Source organism: Monodelphis domestica, chromosome 2 (genome assembly GCF_027887165.1).
Source record: "Monodelphis domestica isolate mMonDom1 chromosome 2, mMonDom1.pri, whole genome shotgun sequence".
NCBI lineage: Eukaryota > Metazoa > Chordata > Mammalia > Didelphimorphia > Didelphidae > Monodelphis > Monodelphis domestica.
In genome coordinates, this window is record NC_077228.1 from 237733361 (window position 1) to 237749931 (window position 16571).

General features: G+C 37.0%; 1 protein-coding gene and 1 long non-coding RNA gene across 12 annotated transcripts in view; one reads left to right on the forward strand and one right to left on the reverse strand.

Moving 5' to 3' along the window:
- The window catches only part of LOC103101673 (uncharacterized), a 95181-nt gene extending 88893 nt beyond the window's left edge, over positions 1-6288 (reverse strand). For all 3 annotated transcript variants that reach the window (XR_462284.3, XR_001628143.2, XR_008916455.1), the window contains exons 1-2: positions 6151-6288; positions 1133-1205 (exon numbers count right to left, since the gene is read on the reverse strand). This is a non-coding gene — a long non-coding RNA (uncharacterized LOC103101673). The remainder of the gene's footprint in view (positions 1-1132; positions 1206-6150) is intronic.
- Positions 6289-6550: 262 nt separating this feature from the next.
- The window catches only part of USP36 (ubiquitin specific peptidase 36), a 231280-nt gene continuing 221259 nt past the window's right edge, over positions 6551-16571 (forward strand). For 4 of the 9 annotated variants that reach the window (XR_008916450.1, XR_008916449.1, XM_007482929.3 and 1 more), the window contains exons 1-5: positions 6551-6689; positions 11381-11642; positions 11889-12110; positions 14474-14584; positions 15470-15572. Coding sequence is in view for 7 of the 9 variants with exons in the window: in XM_007482929.3 (XP_007482991.2) it covers positions 11390-11642; positions 11889-12110; positions 14474-14584; positions 15470-15572 (689 nt within the window). In the remaining 2 variants the exon portion in view is untranslated. Of the gene's footprint in view, positions 6690-6754; positions 6992-9371; positions 9510-11380; positions 11643-11888; positions 12111-14473; positions 14585-15469; positions 15573-16571 lie in introns of those variants that run through there. The other 5 variants (XM_007482930.3, XM_007482932.3, XM_007482931.3 and 2 more) reach the window with 5 other exon arrangements.

The window sequence follows — 16571 nt, forward strand, 5'->3', positions numbered from 1 at the left end:
GTAAAGGAGTTTCACTATTGCTATTTTTAGCAAACAGAGCTATAGTTTTGAGTTTTTTCTCAGGGGTTTTCTTGTTTTTTTTTGTAGCTTCCCTCTCTCACCCCACCACTTCTGGAGGACCTCACTTTCTCTACCCACTCTGGTATTTAATTTAAGAAATGGAAAATGTCTTTTAGATCAGTCTACTAGTCTTCACTTTACCCAATTTAGTAGTACACATAAATTGAATTGGATGTTGTGAGAAATTATCCTTTTTTTTAAAGTTGCTATTGCTCTTCCCACTTTTCCCCCTAAAAGAGCTGTGAAATCTCTTTGCTAACCAATTCCAGCATTCTCCAATAGCCATTGTAAAGAAACAAAAACAAAAACTTCCTGTTAATCTAAAAAGAGAATCCTTCATTTTACAATTTAGGCAATTCTTTCATCATGTCAGTACATCACCAATACCATATCATAAACTGAATCATGGAATCTGGGCTTTTATCACACAATTTAGGCCACATTGTAAGCCTAATGAGTAACTAGTCTCTTCCTTATGACAGTTCTTCTATGAATATATCATCTACATAACTGTCCTTGTCTCATTAAATAGATTTTAAGAGACATTCTTTGAGGTAAGGTGGTGTTCCTTATGCCCACCATTGGGATAAAAGGCAACAGAGTAATAGAAAGACAATCAGGAGGCTTTGAAGTCAAAAGAGTCATGTGAACTTGAGACAATGACTTCATCTTTCTTGGTCTCAGTCTGTAAAGAGAGTTCTCTTCCAACTCAAAAGGATCCTTTGAAAACAGTGATGAGTGATTTAGAGTGAGTCTTCATTTCATTCTTAGAAAAACAGTATGGTGTAGCAGAAAGCTCTGAAGTGGGTATGCCTAGTATGGCCTCCTGTACTAATTGTTTGGTCTTTGGAAAGTTACTTAATAAAAAACTGTTATTTATGTGGCACTTAAAAGTACTTTATACATTATATATGATATATATTTAAAGTATTTTATTTAAAATATATTTAAGCATATGCCTTAAAGTACTTATTTCATTCAAAACTTAAATAATTCTATGAGGTGGATACTACAGATATTATTGTGACCATTTTACAAATAATGAAAATGAGACACAGTTTAACTGACTTACCCTGAGTCACATAGCTAAGGAGTATAAGATGATAAATTTGAATCTTACTGATTCCAAGCCCAGCTTTTCTCATCTGTAAAAAAATGAAGCATACATGTATATTGGGAGAGTGTAATATTGTTCTATAAAACTTCTTCCAGGTCTGACTGATTAATACTATATGAAATAGTGGTGGTGCAAGCGGCTGTATTTCTGCCTAAGTGCACTTGTAAAACATTTTTTTTTCTTAATCAAAACAATTGATCATCACTATAGTGGAAGAGGCAATGTTGTCATCTCATCTTCTTTGAGCACTGCCCACAATCCAAAACATCAGAAATTGGAATTGAGATATATACTGTCATTCCTTCCTCCTAAAACATCTGTGAATTCCTCCCTAAACTGCTGCTGTAGTTTTTTTTACAAGGTTCAGTCACACCATGTGAAATACTGACCTTGCATCAAGGGATGCTAGGTGAACCTTAATCTACTAAGGCATATTTACAACCTGATGCCAACTGACTATAGAAAAAGCACATTTTTCTATGGCTGAAATGCTTTATTTGGAATGGACCATGTGACACAGTCAGCAGCCTAGCATCTATGAAATTAAATCACAGTGGAAGAAGGTCAAGTCAATGATTTTTCTGCCAATTTCTTTCCTGGTTGAGGCTGAGATATTGCTACAGCAAGCATTTCAGTAGAACTCTGACACCGATAAGCAGGCTGTGCTGGTAGCTTTGCAGAGCCTACAGGCTGCACTTAAATAATAAAAAAAATGTAAAAAATGGTATGCAATTTGCCTTGCTGCATAACAATAATAATTAGTAATCATTAGTTCCTGAGACTATAGCTAAAGGAAATTCCTCATGAGGAACTTTTAATATTGATGAAATCACATGCCTTGTTATAAAAAAAAAAATTCGCTTTTGATTATCTCTCTTAAGTTTAAAAGGTTCCCTTGCCTACATTATTTGATTTATCTCACAACAATACTTTGAGGTAGGGGCTGATTCATACTGGCACTATTATTACCATTATTATTATTATTATTATTACAAGAAATGAGACTCAGATAGGTTTAAAGAGCTTGCCCAAGGTCACAGAGCTAGTGAGGACTAAGCTCAGATGTGTATTATGTATTTTTGGCATACTAAAGCCCTGATCTCAGAAGTAAATTATATATTGCTGTGGTTGCCAATTTTCCCCCCCACACACACCTTGTCTTAAGTGAAATGATCCCTCTATGTGGATGGCTTTGAGGCCTGATATTTGAGAAGGGGAAATTGGTGGTTCTGATATAGTTAAAATTCATAATTAAAAGAGACCCTAAAAACTATCTGGTCCAACTCATACCAGAACCAAATTATCCTTTTTATTCACCCATAACCTGAAGGTCATTAGAAAAGACAAATCCATTAGCTACCATGGCAATCAATTCCACTTTTGGATAGTGTTGTAGTTGTTGCCATTAAACCACAAGTTTTCCTGACATCAAAACACAATCTGCCTCTCTGTAACCTATCTGCTGCAGATTGACTATCATGATTAAATCATAATTGATTGATTAGACATTGACTGGCCACATTAGGTAAGATACTAAACTAAACTAAACTAAACTAAATTAGACTCTAAGGCCCTTAATTTCAAAGAATTTATAATCCAGTTGTGGGGCCTGAACATAGATCCACAAAGTCAATTAGTCAATATTAAGGATCTGTGCTAAATTCTGGGGATACAAAAAAGCAAGACAGTTCTTGCTCTTAAAGAGCTCACAGTCTAATTCAGGAGATAACATGTAAACTACTATATATGTAGGATACAGTGGAGATAATCAACAAAGGAATGGCACTTGCATTGAACAGAATTAGGCAAGGCTTTTTGTAGAAGGGAAGATTTTAGCTAAAGTTTGATGGAAGCCAGGGAAGAAGCCAGAGGTAGAGACAAGGAAAGAGAATATTTTAGGAATGGTGGGTAGTCAGTGAAAATGTCTAGAGTTGGAGATGGAGTGTCTTATTTGAAGAATAGCAAGGAGGCTAGTGTCACTGTTTGTCAGAGTATGTGGTGGGGAGTGAGGTGAAAGAAGACTAGAAAGGTAGAAAGGGCCTGGGTTATAAAGAGTTTTCAAAGTCAACAAAGGATTTAGTGTTTGATCCTGGAGATAATAAGGAGACACTGAAGTTCATTGAATATGTCAGTAAATAGACCTTTGCTTTAGGAAGATCAGCTTGGCAGTATGGAGTGTAATGGGGAGACACTTGTGATGAGAACAAACAGAAGACTACTGCAATAATAAGGAACCACAGTGGTGGTAGTGTCAAGAGAAAGAGAGAAAGGGGATTATATTAGAGATGATAACAGTAGAATTGGGAAAGAAGGGAAGGGAAAATCAAAAGAACCTGGCAATAGATTAGTTATAGGTGGAGAGTAAAAAGTCAAAGATAACAGGTTTTGAGTATAGGTGACTGGAAATAATGCATTTATTTTGCACTTACTATATATCAGCTATGCTAAATGCTGGGATACATAAAACACTTTTTTTTTTAACCTTTAGGGGAGGATTTGTAAGAAAAAATGAATTCTTTTGGGGACATGTTGAGTTTCACATGCCTTCAGAACATCCAGGTCAAGATATCTAAACAGCAGTTAGTGATTAAAGACTGAAGTTTAGGAGAGACTAGGCCTAAATCTGGGAATCATCTGCAGAGAAATAATTGAACCCAATAAAGAAAATGAAATCTTTAGTGAGATAGTAAAAGGAGAAAAGGGCTCTAGAAAGAATCTTAGATGACACACACCTAATAGGCAACATATGGACAAAGAACCAACAAAGGAGACTAATCCTAGAAAGGAGGAAGTATCCTGGGGGAAAGGTGATCAATGCTATCAAATTTTGCAATCAAGTCAAGAAAGATGAAGACTGAGACAAGTTCACTAGATCTGGCAATTAATATTAATATATCTGGACAGGGTATTTTCAACTAGATGTTAAAGTTGGAAGCCATATTACATTTAGAAGGTTGGAAATTATATTACAGTTATATTACCAGGAGAGGAAATGAAATGGAACCACCAATCATAGACAACTTTCTCAAGGATTTTAGCCATGAAGGAGAAGAAACATAGAGAATATTGGTTAGAAAATAAAAACAGTAGACAAAGAAGCTCCTTGGAATCTCGAGTTCTTTATCAATGTCCTAAAGTGTGATTTAACCATAAAATTTAACTCCTTTGTTCATGTTCAGTTGTGCCCAATTCTTCATGACTCCATTTTAGGGTTTTCTTGGCAAAGAAACTGGCGTAATTTGCCATTTCCTTCTCCAGATCATTTTTACAGATGAGGAACTGAGACAAAAAGGGTTAATTGACTTGTCCAGGGTCACATCATTGTGTTTGAAGCCAAATTTGAATTCATGAAGATGAATCTTCCTAATTCCAAGCCCAGTGACACCCAGCTGCTTCTGTTAAGGACTTTGTAATTTATTCTCCTTATCTTTTGTATATGCTTATATATGCTCAGGTTACTTCCTTCATTAGAATATACACTCCTTGTTTCATCTTTTGTATTTGTACCCCAAGGTCTATCAAAGCATACCTAGGTACTTACTGTTTATTGATTAATAAATGCCACTTAATTGATTAAAGTCAATTACTTGGACTCCTGCTGCTGACTGCCACTTCCCTGTTGTATCTGTGCTTATAGTGCTTTCTGGTTTCAAGTCCCCCATTATTGCCTAGATTCAGAACTTTGTAGATTGCTAGATACCCTGGACCACTGTCAGCATGCTTCAAGTTTGTAAGCCCTTGGGACATCCTAGTCTGTTTTTGGACAGGTATCTGCAGTCAGAAAGCTAAGTTTCTGACCATCCTGGATTTTCCTTAAGACTATGATCTCTGCTTTGTTTTATGAAGAATTGTAGACTTCCTTTTGGTGCCCCTATAGCATCTCTGCTCAATATTGGTGCTCCTTTGGCTTGTTTATCTGAACTCACACTGGTTTTTCTAGGGGCATACATTAAGGGAGATCCCATTTCCAATGCCAGTCTCTGGGCTGGCTATCTTTCTGTGTAGTTGTGGGCTGAAGTCACTGTAATTTCTCTTTGGATTTCCGAATCCTTATTTGATCATTAGACTGTAAATTCCTTGAAGACAGGACCTGTTTTTTCATTCTTTTTGTACCTCCAGCACTTACAGTGTCTGCCACCACTTAATGTTTATTGAATTGAATCTGGCACTCTTTTTTTGATCCTTGCTAGAGAACACGTATAAAAGGGAATTGTCTTTTATTTCTTGTGCCTTCAGCACTGTCAACTGGAATCTAGAAGTCCCCAGTTTACTTAGTTTGGAGGTAGAAACCCCAGGTTTTGACCTTGTCACAGGAGAGTTTTCTCCCTGAGGAAAGGTCCTACTTCACTGGTCTCAGGCTAACAATAGACCTTGACTTAGTTCTGAATGGGGATGGCTAATCCCATCAAGATCCCTTTTTGCCTTAGAAGATTCATTGTATCACATCCACCTTTCCAGGATAGAACTGGGGACCTTTGACTTATGAGACTGATGTGATACCTACTGCACTATAACTCAAGGTCTAGTGTTAGACTGAGACCAGTGAAATAGGACCTTCCCTCAGGGAGAAAACTCTCCTGTGACAAGGTCAAAACCTGGGGTTTCTACCTTCAAACTAAATAAACTGGAGACTTCTAGATTCCACGTTGACAGCACTTAGCACAATACTAGACATATTATAGACATATACATAAATACTTAAGCACTTTTTTTTTAAAGCTCTATATAATCTGACCCCAATCTATCTTCCAGATTAATTGGGAGGGGACTCCCTCCTCCCCTACTCTGGGCCTTTTCCTTGCTCCTCACACACAGGACACTCCATCTCCATGACCCTACCCTTTGCACTGCCCTTGCCTAGGCATTTTCTTCCTTCCTTCTTTAATATGAAGATCATGAAATCTTTCCCGATTGCCATAACTCCCACTTCACTTTTGTATATATTTGTATTGAATAACTTTATATTTGCGTACTTGAGTGTGTATATGGTGTCCCAAAAGTGTGAGTTCTGCTTCAGTAACTTCAAACGCCGGTCACAACTGGGAACATAACTGACGAGCAAGGAGAGCGTCCCGTGCTATGCGGTAGTTCCTCGGAAGGGAAGAAGTCCAGGAGGACACTGGCGTAGAAATCACGTGCTCTGCGGCAAGGAGCAGGAAGGGGAGGGGGAAAGAAGGGGAGGAAGAGGGAGATGGTAAGGGGTTGGGAAAGAGGAGACGAGGGAGGAAGAGAGACTCCGGTGACAAACAGGGAGAACGGAAGCGTGTGCAGACTCAGGCCGCCTACCGGAACCTGGGAGGCTCCGCCTCTTAAAGAAAACCGGACGCTTTGACGTAGGAACAGAAGCATTCAGATAGCGCGGCGCCTTTAAGACTCACGGCTGACACGTGTTTGAAGCGCCGTGGAACCCCGGATGGTGCGAGAGTGGCCCCGCGAGCTGGTAGAGCGCGCCGCTCTGCGCCGTGTCGGTTCTGACTAGACTGACAGACCCCCTCCCCCTGGAGCTCCCTGGGTAGGTTAGGGGCGCGGGGAGTTGCGGGTGGAACGAGGACGACGGTTAGCTGCGGCTACAAAGGACGGTTGGGGGCTCTCAGCGGCGGAAGGGGTAGCTGCTGCGGTGTGGAGCTACGGCGGTGGGCTTTTTCCTCCGGAGTCTGGGGCCGGGGGTCGAGTCGGTGTAGCTTCCGTCATTGATACGCGGGTGGGTGGCGGCAGTGGAGAGAGAGAAACAGTTACCTCCGTTCCGGGGCTGGGCCCTCGTTTCTTTCCCAGGCTGAGGAAGCCGGCGCAGTCAGTGCCGGGTTTGAGGCTGAGGTGGGCGCCGAAGATGCTGCGCGCTGTCCCCTTATGGGCCGACCGGGGATGGGGGGAGGGTGAACCAGGCCTCCCTCGCTGTTTCTTGGAGTTCGTGGCGCACACTCACCCTGGGTGGTGACAGGAATCGGCGTGTGCTGGGGTGTGTGCAAGGATCTTTGGTAGAGTATGCCCTAGGGGACATTGACGGTGGGCTGCGCCCTATGTCGTCTTCTCACCCCCATCCCCCTCCGCCTCGTGCCTGAGGGTTTGATGCTTGGTCTCTCCAAATGGCCCTGTGCTCCCCTGATGGGGGAGGGGAGTGTCTTTTTCAGTCATGACTTGAGGTTCCATAAAAGGCTCCACTAGATGCCTTGGTGGAGTGCCGCTGCTGTCCGCCAGTGAGTTTTATGGAGTGCCGGTGTTTTCGACTAGTCAGATGCTGGGTTCTTAATGGTCACATCTCTTCTTCCTCCTCGGTTCTTAGATCTGCTTTCTAGGTTTCAGGTTTTGCTTCGTTTGCGTTTAGTCCTATTTTATAGGAACCCAGGCCAGAAACTTCTCTTGTTGCCCAGATTCCCCCCAGACTCCAAGAAAAGTGCTAAAATCAATTCTGGGGATGCTGAGATGATAGAGATGTTACCTTCCTTGTAGCCTGGTAGAGATAGCAAGAGGAAAAGCCTGTTTTTGGTACTTAGCAAGATCTATGCCTCTAGGAACCACAGTTATGGGATCAAAGTCCTGGGTTGTTTTTTTTTTTTATTTGTTTATTTGTTTGGTTTTGTTTCTGGGAGATGACTGGGCATTTAAAGGGAAGAAAGTTGCCTGGTTTATATGCTTTTGCAGGGCACTATAGAACCGTGAGAAGAAATTCTCTCTTTTCAAACAGACATTTTTAGGGAAGGGATCAATAAGTATTAAGTGGTAGGCACTATATGCTAGATACTTTTACAAATATTATCTCGTTTGATTTAAGAAAATGATTTTCTCTGGGAAAGTAACCTATCACCTCACAGTAAACATTTATATCTCTTGTGTTTTTCCTGGTATATAAGTGCAGTATTCAGCTATTTTTAGAATGAGGTAGATTTCTTTTGCTTGCCAGAGTAGCTTCCTAAAGCAGTGCCAGGTAGCAGACCAGCCGTAAAATTAAGATGAATGTCTTCAAAGAGAGGGAGTCTTGATTTGCCCTGTCCTTGTTCAGTGTCCTTGTTCAGAGCAGAGTTCCACATTTTTTAAAGCTAACCCTGGATGAGGTTTGTGCTTTTTCCATATTCTTACCCCTCCTTCCCCCTTGACTGCATGTAGCAGGTGGGAATATTTGACACAGGACAATTGGGAAAGACCAAGAAATGTCAGCCTTGAGCATTTAGTGCACTTCTCTGAATACCCTGTAGAGTAATGTAGAGTCTTGAATAGAGAATTATTTTGTGTTTAAATGGTAGATATTTTGAGTATTCAAGCTAATCAGTTTACCATTGGTTATTCAGTATCATTGAGTTTTTCCTTTTTGATATTTTATACTTTAGTGATATGACATCCGGTATAGGATAATAGGATAATTTTAAAATAGGATTCTTAAATGTGTAGGACATTTTCATAGGTTTTAACAAGTGAAATGAGAGAACATAATTTTTTTAAAGCGCCTTGATTTGGCTTTGTAGTTTTCAGAGGGTAGCCATTTGTTGATTAGTTCCTAAAACTTGTACTCAAGTTTGTGAAACTAATATTGAAGTTGGATAATCATTTTCTCAGTTAAGGCTTTCATATCCTATGTTTCCAAACAAGGGGAAAACCTAGTTCTTTATTCTTATAGTAATGTAATGGGTCATATGGGTTTATTTATTAAATCTAGTACTCATCTACTTTCCTAAATTGTGTGGCTCAAATGAGATAAGGTAAAATTGATTTACAAATTTTAAGAGACCACAGTGAAATGTCAGCAGTTATTATCTTGTGATAGTCCTTTTATCTTCAAGGTACTCATTAATTGCAAGAACACATTGTTATCAGGTAACTCTTAGCCTTTTCAAGTGAGATTGATTGAAGATGTGAGTGGACAGATTCAGGCTAAAGACCTTGACATTTCTGTAGTACATTTTCATTTGGGACAACCTTCTGGGACAAAGATTGTGATGAACATGGCAAAAATTTGTATTCAATCTTCTTTATGCTTATAGTTCATCCTCCCAAATTAATCTAAACAGTTGCTGTCTGGATTATTCTTTTACTTTCATGACTAATTATATATAGTAAATGGTCAGTAATTTTGTGGTTGGCAGTGGAAGTTACTGCTAGAAAGAATAGGGACAGTGAAAGTTTGGTTGATAATTTTTTTAATATATCTTGGTTCTTCACACTGTGGATTCTGATAGTTGATAATGTTCTGTCCACTTGGCAGTTTTGCTGACTTAAAAGGAAAAGGAAGAGAAGCTCCCTAATTAAAGGACAGAAGACAGCATTTGGCTTGCTGGAATAGTCCTTTTCATAAATTTATCAGATGCTGCTGCAGCAGCTGGTCTAAATCCTGATATCCTAGGTGAGTCTTTTAGAACAGATATCTTATTTTCTGCAAACTGTGAAATTTAGATTACTCCACCCCACTTAGATCTTACTTTATGGAGAAAATGAAATTGTAATCTCCTGATTGAACAATGAAGGTACTTAGTTTTTACTTTATAGTGAAACTAGAACTTTAAGCTAAGTCTATTTTTAGATCTTAATACAAAAAGTTATTAAGTAACTATTAAGGTTAAATTAATCACAAAAAGGTCAGTAAAAAATATAATCTAATCAAGGAAGGTGAAAACTAAAGAATGGGCATTTAGAGGAGGGGACACAAGAATAAAAGGTCTATATATTTGGCTCACTTCCTCTCCTGTACCTTTGGTGGTGGAGAGTTGGCTGGTGGCAGGGTGGTAGGCCTTTCAGCTTCTTGGAGTGGCTACAAGCTATCGTCCGGTTCAGTGGTGAGTTTCTGGCTGAGTTTTTCCTCCTTTACTTTCCAAACTTTATCCTCTTAGAAGCCTCTAATCTCCTTCAGAGACCCAGCGGTGGAGATCTTGAACTCCCCCTGGCACAGGCCAGGCTGGAGAAATCCTATATCCTCTTCCTTCTTTCTCTTTAAATCCTTCCCTTGATATTAATTAAAATTACCAAAATTTCCAGACTGAGTTGTGTATTTTATTTAGAATTTTCCCTGGTGACCAATTAATTTAGATTTTAAGTCACAGCCCTAAAATTATCTTTACAAAACACAGAGTACTTGGGCATAAGTTTTTTTTTTTAATTAATTAATTAATTTATTTTTTTAATTTTATAGTATTTTATATGATCATTTCCAAGCATTATTCATTAAAGACAAAGATCATTTTCTTTTCCTTCCCCCCACCCCCCTGTAGCCGACGCGTGATTCCACTGGGTATCACATGGGCATAAGTTTTAAATATATGTCTGAACATGTATATAGCACATGTGTGCACATATATACCTATACACTTACATAGATATAATGTTTACATGGTGTGTTCTAAAAGTTTTAGTGCCGTTTTAATCTACTAAAACTCTTTTACTTTTAAGACATTTTGAGAAAGGAAATCCATATAAAAATAGATCCTCCATATGGCTATATTCTAGCTTGACCTTGAAGTGGAATTGAATCATAGGGTATTTGTGATAATCAAGCAAATTCCTGCGTAGAGTTCAAAAGAATTTCCATTAATGGATTTAACTCAATTTTTTCTGAGTATAATTCAGGAAGTTCTTGAATCCCTAGTTAGTATGCTCTATTATAAGTGACAGAGTTAGTAGATAGTTGGTAAATCAGTTCCTCTGGCCAGGGTAAAGAAAAGAGAGGATAGCAACATAGTACCATGTACATAACTTCTCGAGAATTTATTTGTATGTGAATTTATTTTGTAAGTTACTATTTGACAAGAAGAATTTGGGATAGATTTGTTTAAATTTTTTGTTTTCCAGGTGCCAGTTCTATTGAACCTCTTCCCTTATCCCCATTTTTTTTTTTAATACGGGAGTGGTAAATAACTTTATGAACAAACAAGGACCCCTCTGTTTCAGGATGACCATTTTCCTTCCAGAGAGCACTCATCTTCTTGTGCTCTCTATAGCTTAATTTTTCCATATTCTGATAATATTGGAGGATTGTGTAATATTCACTTAGAAATCTGTTCTCATTGATTTGGTTATTTTTCTTCCCTATAATTATTTGACTCCAATTAGTTTGTTAACTCTAGTTTGCTTTTATTTTATGAGGATGATAATTTATGATCTTAGGTAGCTTATTCAAATAGCTTAGAGATCCATAATGATCATTGAGGAAAGTTTAAAGGAAATGACTTCAGGCATTGTTTATTTTTTATTACTACTCTGTGTCTATCATTTTACTTTCAGTGATGCACGATGCCAATTGTTGATAAGCTAAAGGAAGCTCTGAAACCTGGTCGGAAGGATTCAACAGATGATGGTGATCTGGGGAAGCTCTTGGCTTCTTCTGCCAAAAAAGTCCTCCTACAGAAGATAGAATTTGAGCCTGCGAGCAAGAGCTTCTCTTACCAATTAGAGTCCTTAAAGAGCAAATATGTACTGTTGAACCCCAAAACAGAAAGTGCTGGTCGCCATAAGAGTTGTGATGAGGCACACATCAGGAGACAGGGTAAATAATATATATTTGGAAACAGAATATGGGCCAAAGAATGATGGATTTGAATAAGGTTTCTACCCCTGCTAAGTAGAAATAATTATATAGTATTTGTTACAAGGGAAAACTAAAAGATATTTCTATGTAGGGGGATTTTTTGAGTTTCTTTTTTTATAGTCTCGATAAGATACTTTGTTTTAGAGAATTCCATTGCTACTTATGTGTATCAATCATTTCCTCTTCTTACCTTTGCTTTTCCAGGCAGTGATCATGGGTTTGAAAGCTGTAGTGACGGTGTTCCTGCCCCACAGAAAGTTCTCTTCCCTGTGGAACGACTATCTTTGAAGTGGGAGCGCATTTACCGAGTTGGAGCAGGTCTCCATAACTTAGGCAACACCTGCTTCTTGAACTCCACCATACAGTGTTTGACCTACACACCCCCTCTAGCCAACTACTTGCTCTCTAAGGAACATACTCGGAATTGTAAGTGTAATTTTGAGTCATAAAAAAATGACTTAAAAAAGAATTTTGGTAATGAGGCTACATTGAGGTCATAAATTTGTGATTATGTGTTGATTTTTACATTGTGGCCAGAATAAGTATTTAGATTAACTAGGATTTATCTCATCATCTATTTTGCCCTACTCAGATACCCTCTTTTTTCATCAATATCTCCAATCAATGAAAATAATCCAAACCTCATTGACCTTCTTCTGGGACTAGCCTTAGGAAGCATTTTCACAGGATTCCTTGTAATAATAAACATTCCACCTACATCATCAATCAACATAACAATACCCATCATAACCAAACTATCAGCCCTTATCCTGACCCTACTAGGCCTTAAGGCATAGAACTCAACTCACTTACTAATAAACTCATAAACACAATAAACCATACTATCAACTTCTCAAACATATTAGGATACTTCACTCATATTATACATTGAGCTTCACCTCTAATAAATTTATTTATAGGCTAACTAATTGTTACCATGCTAATTGATCCAAACTGATATGAAAAAACAGGACCTAAAGGTCAAGTCAACATACATTCTACAACATCCTCATTAGTTACTTCTACTCAGAAAAGTTTAATCAAAATATATTTCCTATCCTTTATAATTTCAATTTTTCTCATTTTAATAGTTATTCAATCTATGCCCACGAACAACCTCCAAAACAATATAAAGAGTAATAAATAAAATTCACTCTAACAGAGCTAAAGTCTTCCATCACAACCATACAATAATGAAACACCACTAAAATCTTGACCCGTACAAAACCCAACAGAATCAAACAACTCAACAGCTGTACTTACCCCAATCTCCCCAGATATGAAATATCACACTAATTCTATTAATAGAATAAATAATATACTAAAAGTCAAAATATTTCCAATTTACAAGTATTTTTATTTTGTAAAATCTGAAAAATCTTTAATAAAGCAAATTAAATCTTTTTGTTTGTACTTTCTTTGCACATAAACTTGTTCTATATGAGAATGACTTCATTTGAAAAAAAGTTGATGACATTAGGAAGATGCTTGGAGGATTAACTTGTATAAGGTTTTAGGGTAAATTGAATTTTTTCACCCAGAGTTCAGTAACTGAAAAAAAGTTGTGTGCTTTTTTTTTTTTTTAAGTTGATCGCTTGGTTTATGTTTGTGCTCTGTTAATACAGTTTTTGAGATACTATTGGTCTAAGTAGGTTAAAAATATTATTGCATGTCATATGGTCCAGAGTTAGTTGAAAGGATGAATAAATGCTAGGTAGCATATGGCATCTATGTAGCTGCTCAAAAATAAGGGGTTTACTGAAAACTATGAAATTCTCTCATTGTGAATGGTAATCACTGAGTTCTAATCTATTATATATAACTCATTGGTCAAATAAAGTGAAATTAAGAGATACAAAATACTTTATCACCTAATACTTAAATTGTTTTTAACATGTTAAAGTTCTGGATCCCAAATTCCCTCCCTGTAGTTCCTCCCCCACCCATTGAGAAGGCAAATAATATGACACTTATGATACCTGTCAGGTCATGCAAAACATTTCTATATTAGCTGTGTTGGATTCCCCTTTCTCCCCAAAAAAGGTAAGAAAAATATAGAAAGTGAAAAACAATATACTTCAATTCATACTCTGAGTTCATTAGTTCTCTCTAGAAATGTAGAGCATTTTGGAATTGTCTTAGATCATTGCATTGATCAGAATAGTTAAATCTTTCACAGTTTGTCATCCTTATGATACTACTGTAACTGTGTAGTGTTGTCCTGGTTCTGCTTACTTCACTTTGTATCAGTTCATAGGAGTCTTCCCAGGTTTTTCTGAAACCATCCCTGTCATCATTTCTTAATTGAATAATAGTTTTCCATCATAATCGTATATGACAGTCTGTTTGGTTATTCTCCAGTTGATAGTCATCTCTTTAATTTTCAAATCTTTGAAATCAAATTTTCAAAATCAAAATCAAATTTTCAAATCAAAAAAAGAACTATAAATATTTTTTAATATATAGGCTCTTTTACTTTTTCTTTGATTTCTTTGGGATACAGAAGTAGTAGTGGTTTGAGCATAGTACAAAATTAATATCCAGAATAGTTGGACTAGTTCAAAACTCATCAACAGTGCATTAGTGTATTTATTTTTTCACATCCCTTCTAGCAAGAACAAATATTTTTCTAAGCTTAATTTTGAAAATGCCTTTAAAAAATTGTCAAATTAAAAGAACAAAAAAAAAGGACCTGATACAAGAAATAAACTTTAAAAAGATGATGCAGTGTTTTTTTAGAATCAGGATTTTTCCATTATCTCTAAATTTTCTCTCTTTTATATCTGCAGGTCACCAAGGAGGTTTTTGTATGCTGTGTGTTATGCAGAATCACATGATCCAGGCCTTTGCCAATAGTGGCAATGCTATCAAGCCAGTCTCCTTTATCCGAGACCTGAAAAGTAAGAATTCAGTGATATTACCAAACACTTATTTAGATCCAATTACCTAGAACTTTTCTGGGTAGTATAGGAAGTGTGTAAGATATATTAAAAATAGGAACTATCCTCAGGAAACATGTTCTTGTTGGGGAAACAAGATTTGTATATTTCAAACAATAAGAAAAAATATAAGACCATATATAAAGTGCTACATTTTTTGACATAGTAAATTGTAAATGATTCAGAGATGGAAGAGGCTATTAAAGCTTAGAGTCATTGGGAAAGAAGACCTAATAAGTCATAATGTATGAACTCCGAAGATTTCTGAGAGATTATCTAGTCAAGTTCCTTTTACAGGTGAGGGAACTGAGATCCAGAGAGGTAAAATTACTTCCTCAAGGTTATAGAAGTAGTTAAGTAGCAGGGATGTAATTTAGTATTTAAATCTCTTGACTCTTTTCTCTTCCAGTGTTCTTCCCATTACATCACAATGCTGTCTTCTCTTTTATTAGACGGTAGTAACATGGGGCAGTGTGAGTTAGGTGTAAAACAATTTAATTATTAGCTATGTTGTATCATTGCTGCATACTAAGTGACCCTCTACCTCTGCCAGAAGCAATGGACATACTGGTTTTTAGAACAAATTACACTAGTATTGAATAATTGCTTTTTTACTTTGTACTGAACTATTGTCAGTGAACTAAATAAATGTTCTTAGTTCCTAATTAGTTTTATGGGGTATCTGCTTTTCTCTGAAATATTTAGAATTAGCTCATATGTACTTTGTACTTTGAGTTATTAAGGAACATTGAGGAAAATAGGGAATAAAGCTAATTGTTTGAAAAGTAAAATTTCAAACCCTTACTACTAGGCTGATTTTTTTTCCCCTTCCTTTTCTTTCCACAGAAATTGCTAGGCACTTCCGCTTTGGAAACCAGGAAGATGCACATGAATTTCTTCGGTACATTATTGATGCTATGCAAAAGGCCTGCTTGAATGGCTATACAAAGTATGTACTTTCTTCACTTTGTAGTTGAGAACTGGAAGCTGATTTCCCTCTACCTCAGACACAAGTAGAGATGATTTTTCACTGTAGCTGGGATTTCACTCTAGCTCAGAAATATACCCTTTCCTACATTAAGATCTCTGACATTCCTCTCTCCAACCATAATTTTTTAACATTCTATTTCTCCCTAAGCTTCATCTTTCCAAAAAAATTTATTCTCCCTACCCCGCACCCCAACCTAGACCTCTGATGCTTTCTTCTATCCTCCATTCTTTAAGTGATTACCCTTGGTTTGACTCCTTTTCCAATCTTAAATCTTTGTAGTTAGCCACATTGTTCTCTACTTTTCAATCCCTTGCCCTATTGTTGCTTTGTCCCTTGCCAAACTTTAGCTCTAGGCCATGTACTTCTGAACTACTTTGCTACTATTTATGTTGCTACATGGAACTAGAGGAAGTCATGCACTTGTACTGACTAGGTATTTATAAATTCATGTTCAATTTCAACTAGGTCTTCACTGCACCGGATAGTAATTTTTTCTTCTTTAATTGATTAACTATCTTACTCTCCACAAAAGATTTTCTAAACCTTTTGCCAAGCCTCCTACACATCTCCCTTCCCCTGCTGTCTCAGATGAAGAACTAGCCTCTTACTTTATTGGGAAAATTGGGGTCATTCAACATGAGCTCCCTTCTTTCTCTTTTTCTTCAACTCAAAACTCCTTGACATCACATCATCTCCCATTCTCTCCTTTCCTCCAGCTTAAAAAAAAAAAAAATATATATATATATATATATATATATATTTTAAATGTATTTGTAAATGTGATTGGTCAAAAATATATATATATATATATTTTTTTTTTTTTTAACCAATTACATGTAATAAATTTCCACACAAATTTTCCTTAGTTGTCTGATTGAACTTCCCTCCCTTTTTTCCTTTTTCCCCCTTCTGGTGCTAGCAGACAATTTGATTATTTAAACATGTATTAGTTAAACA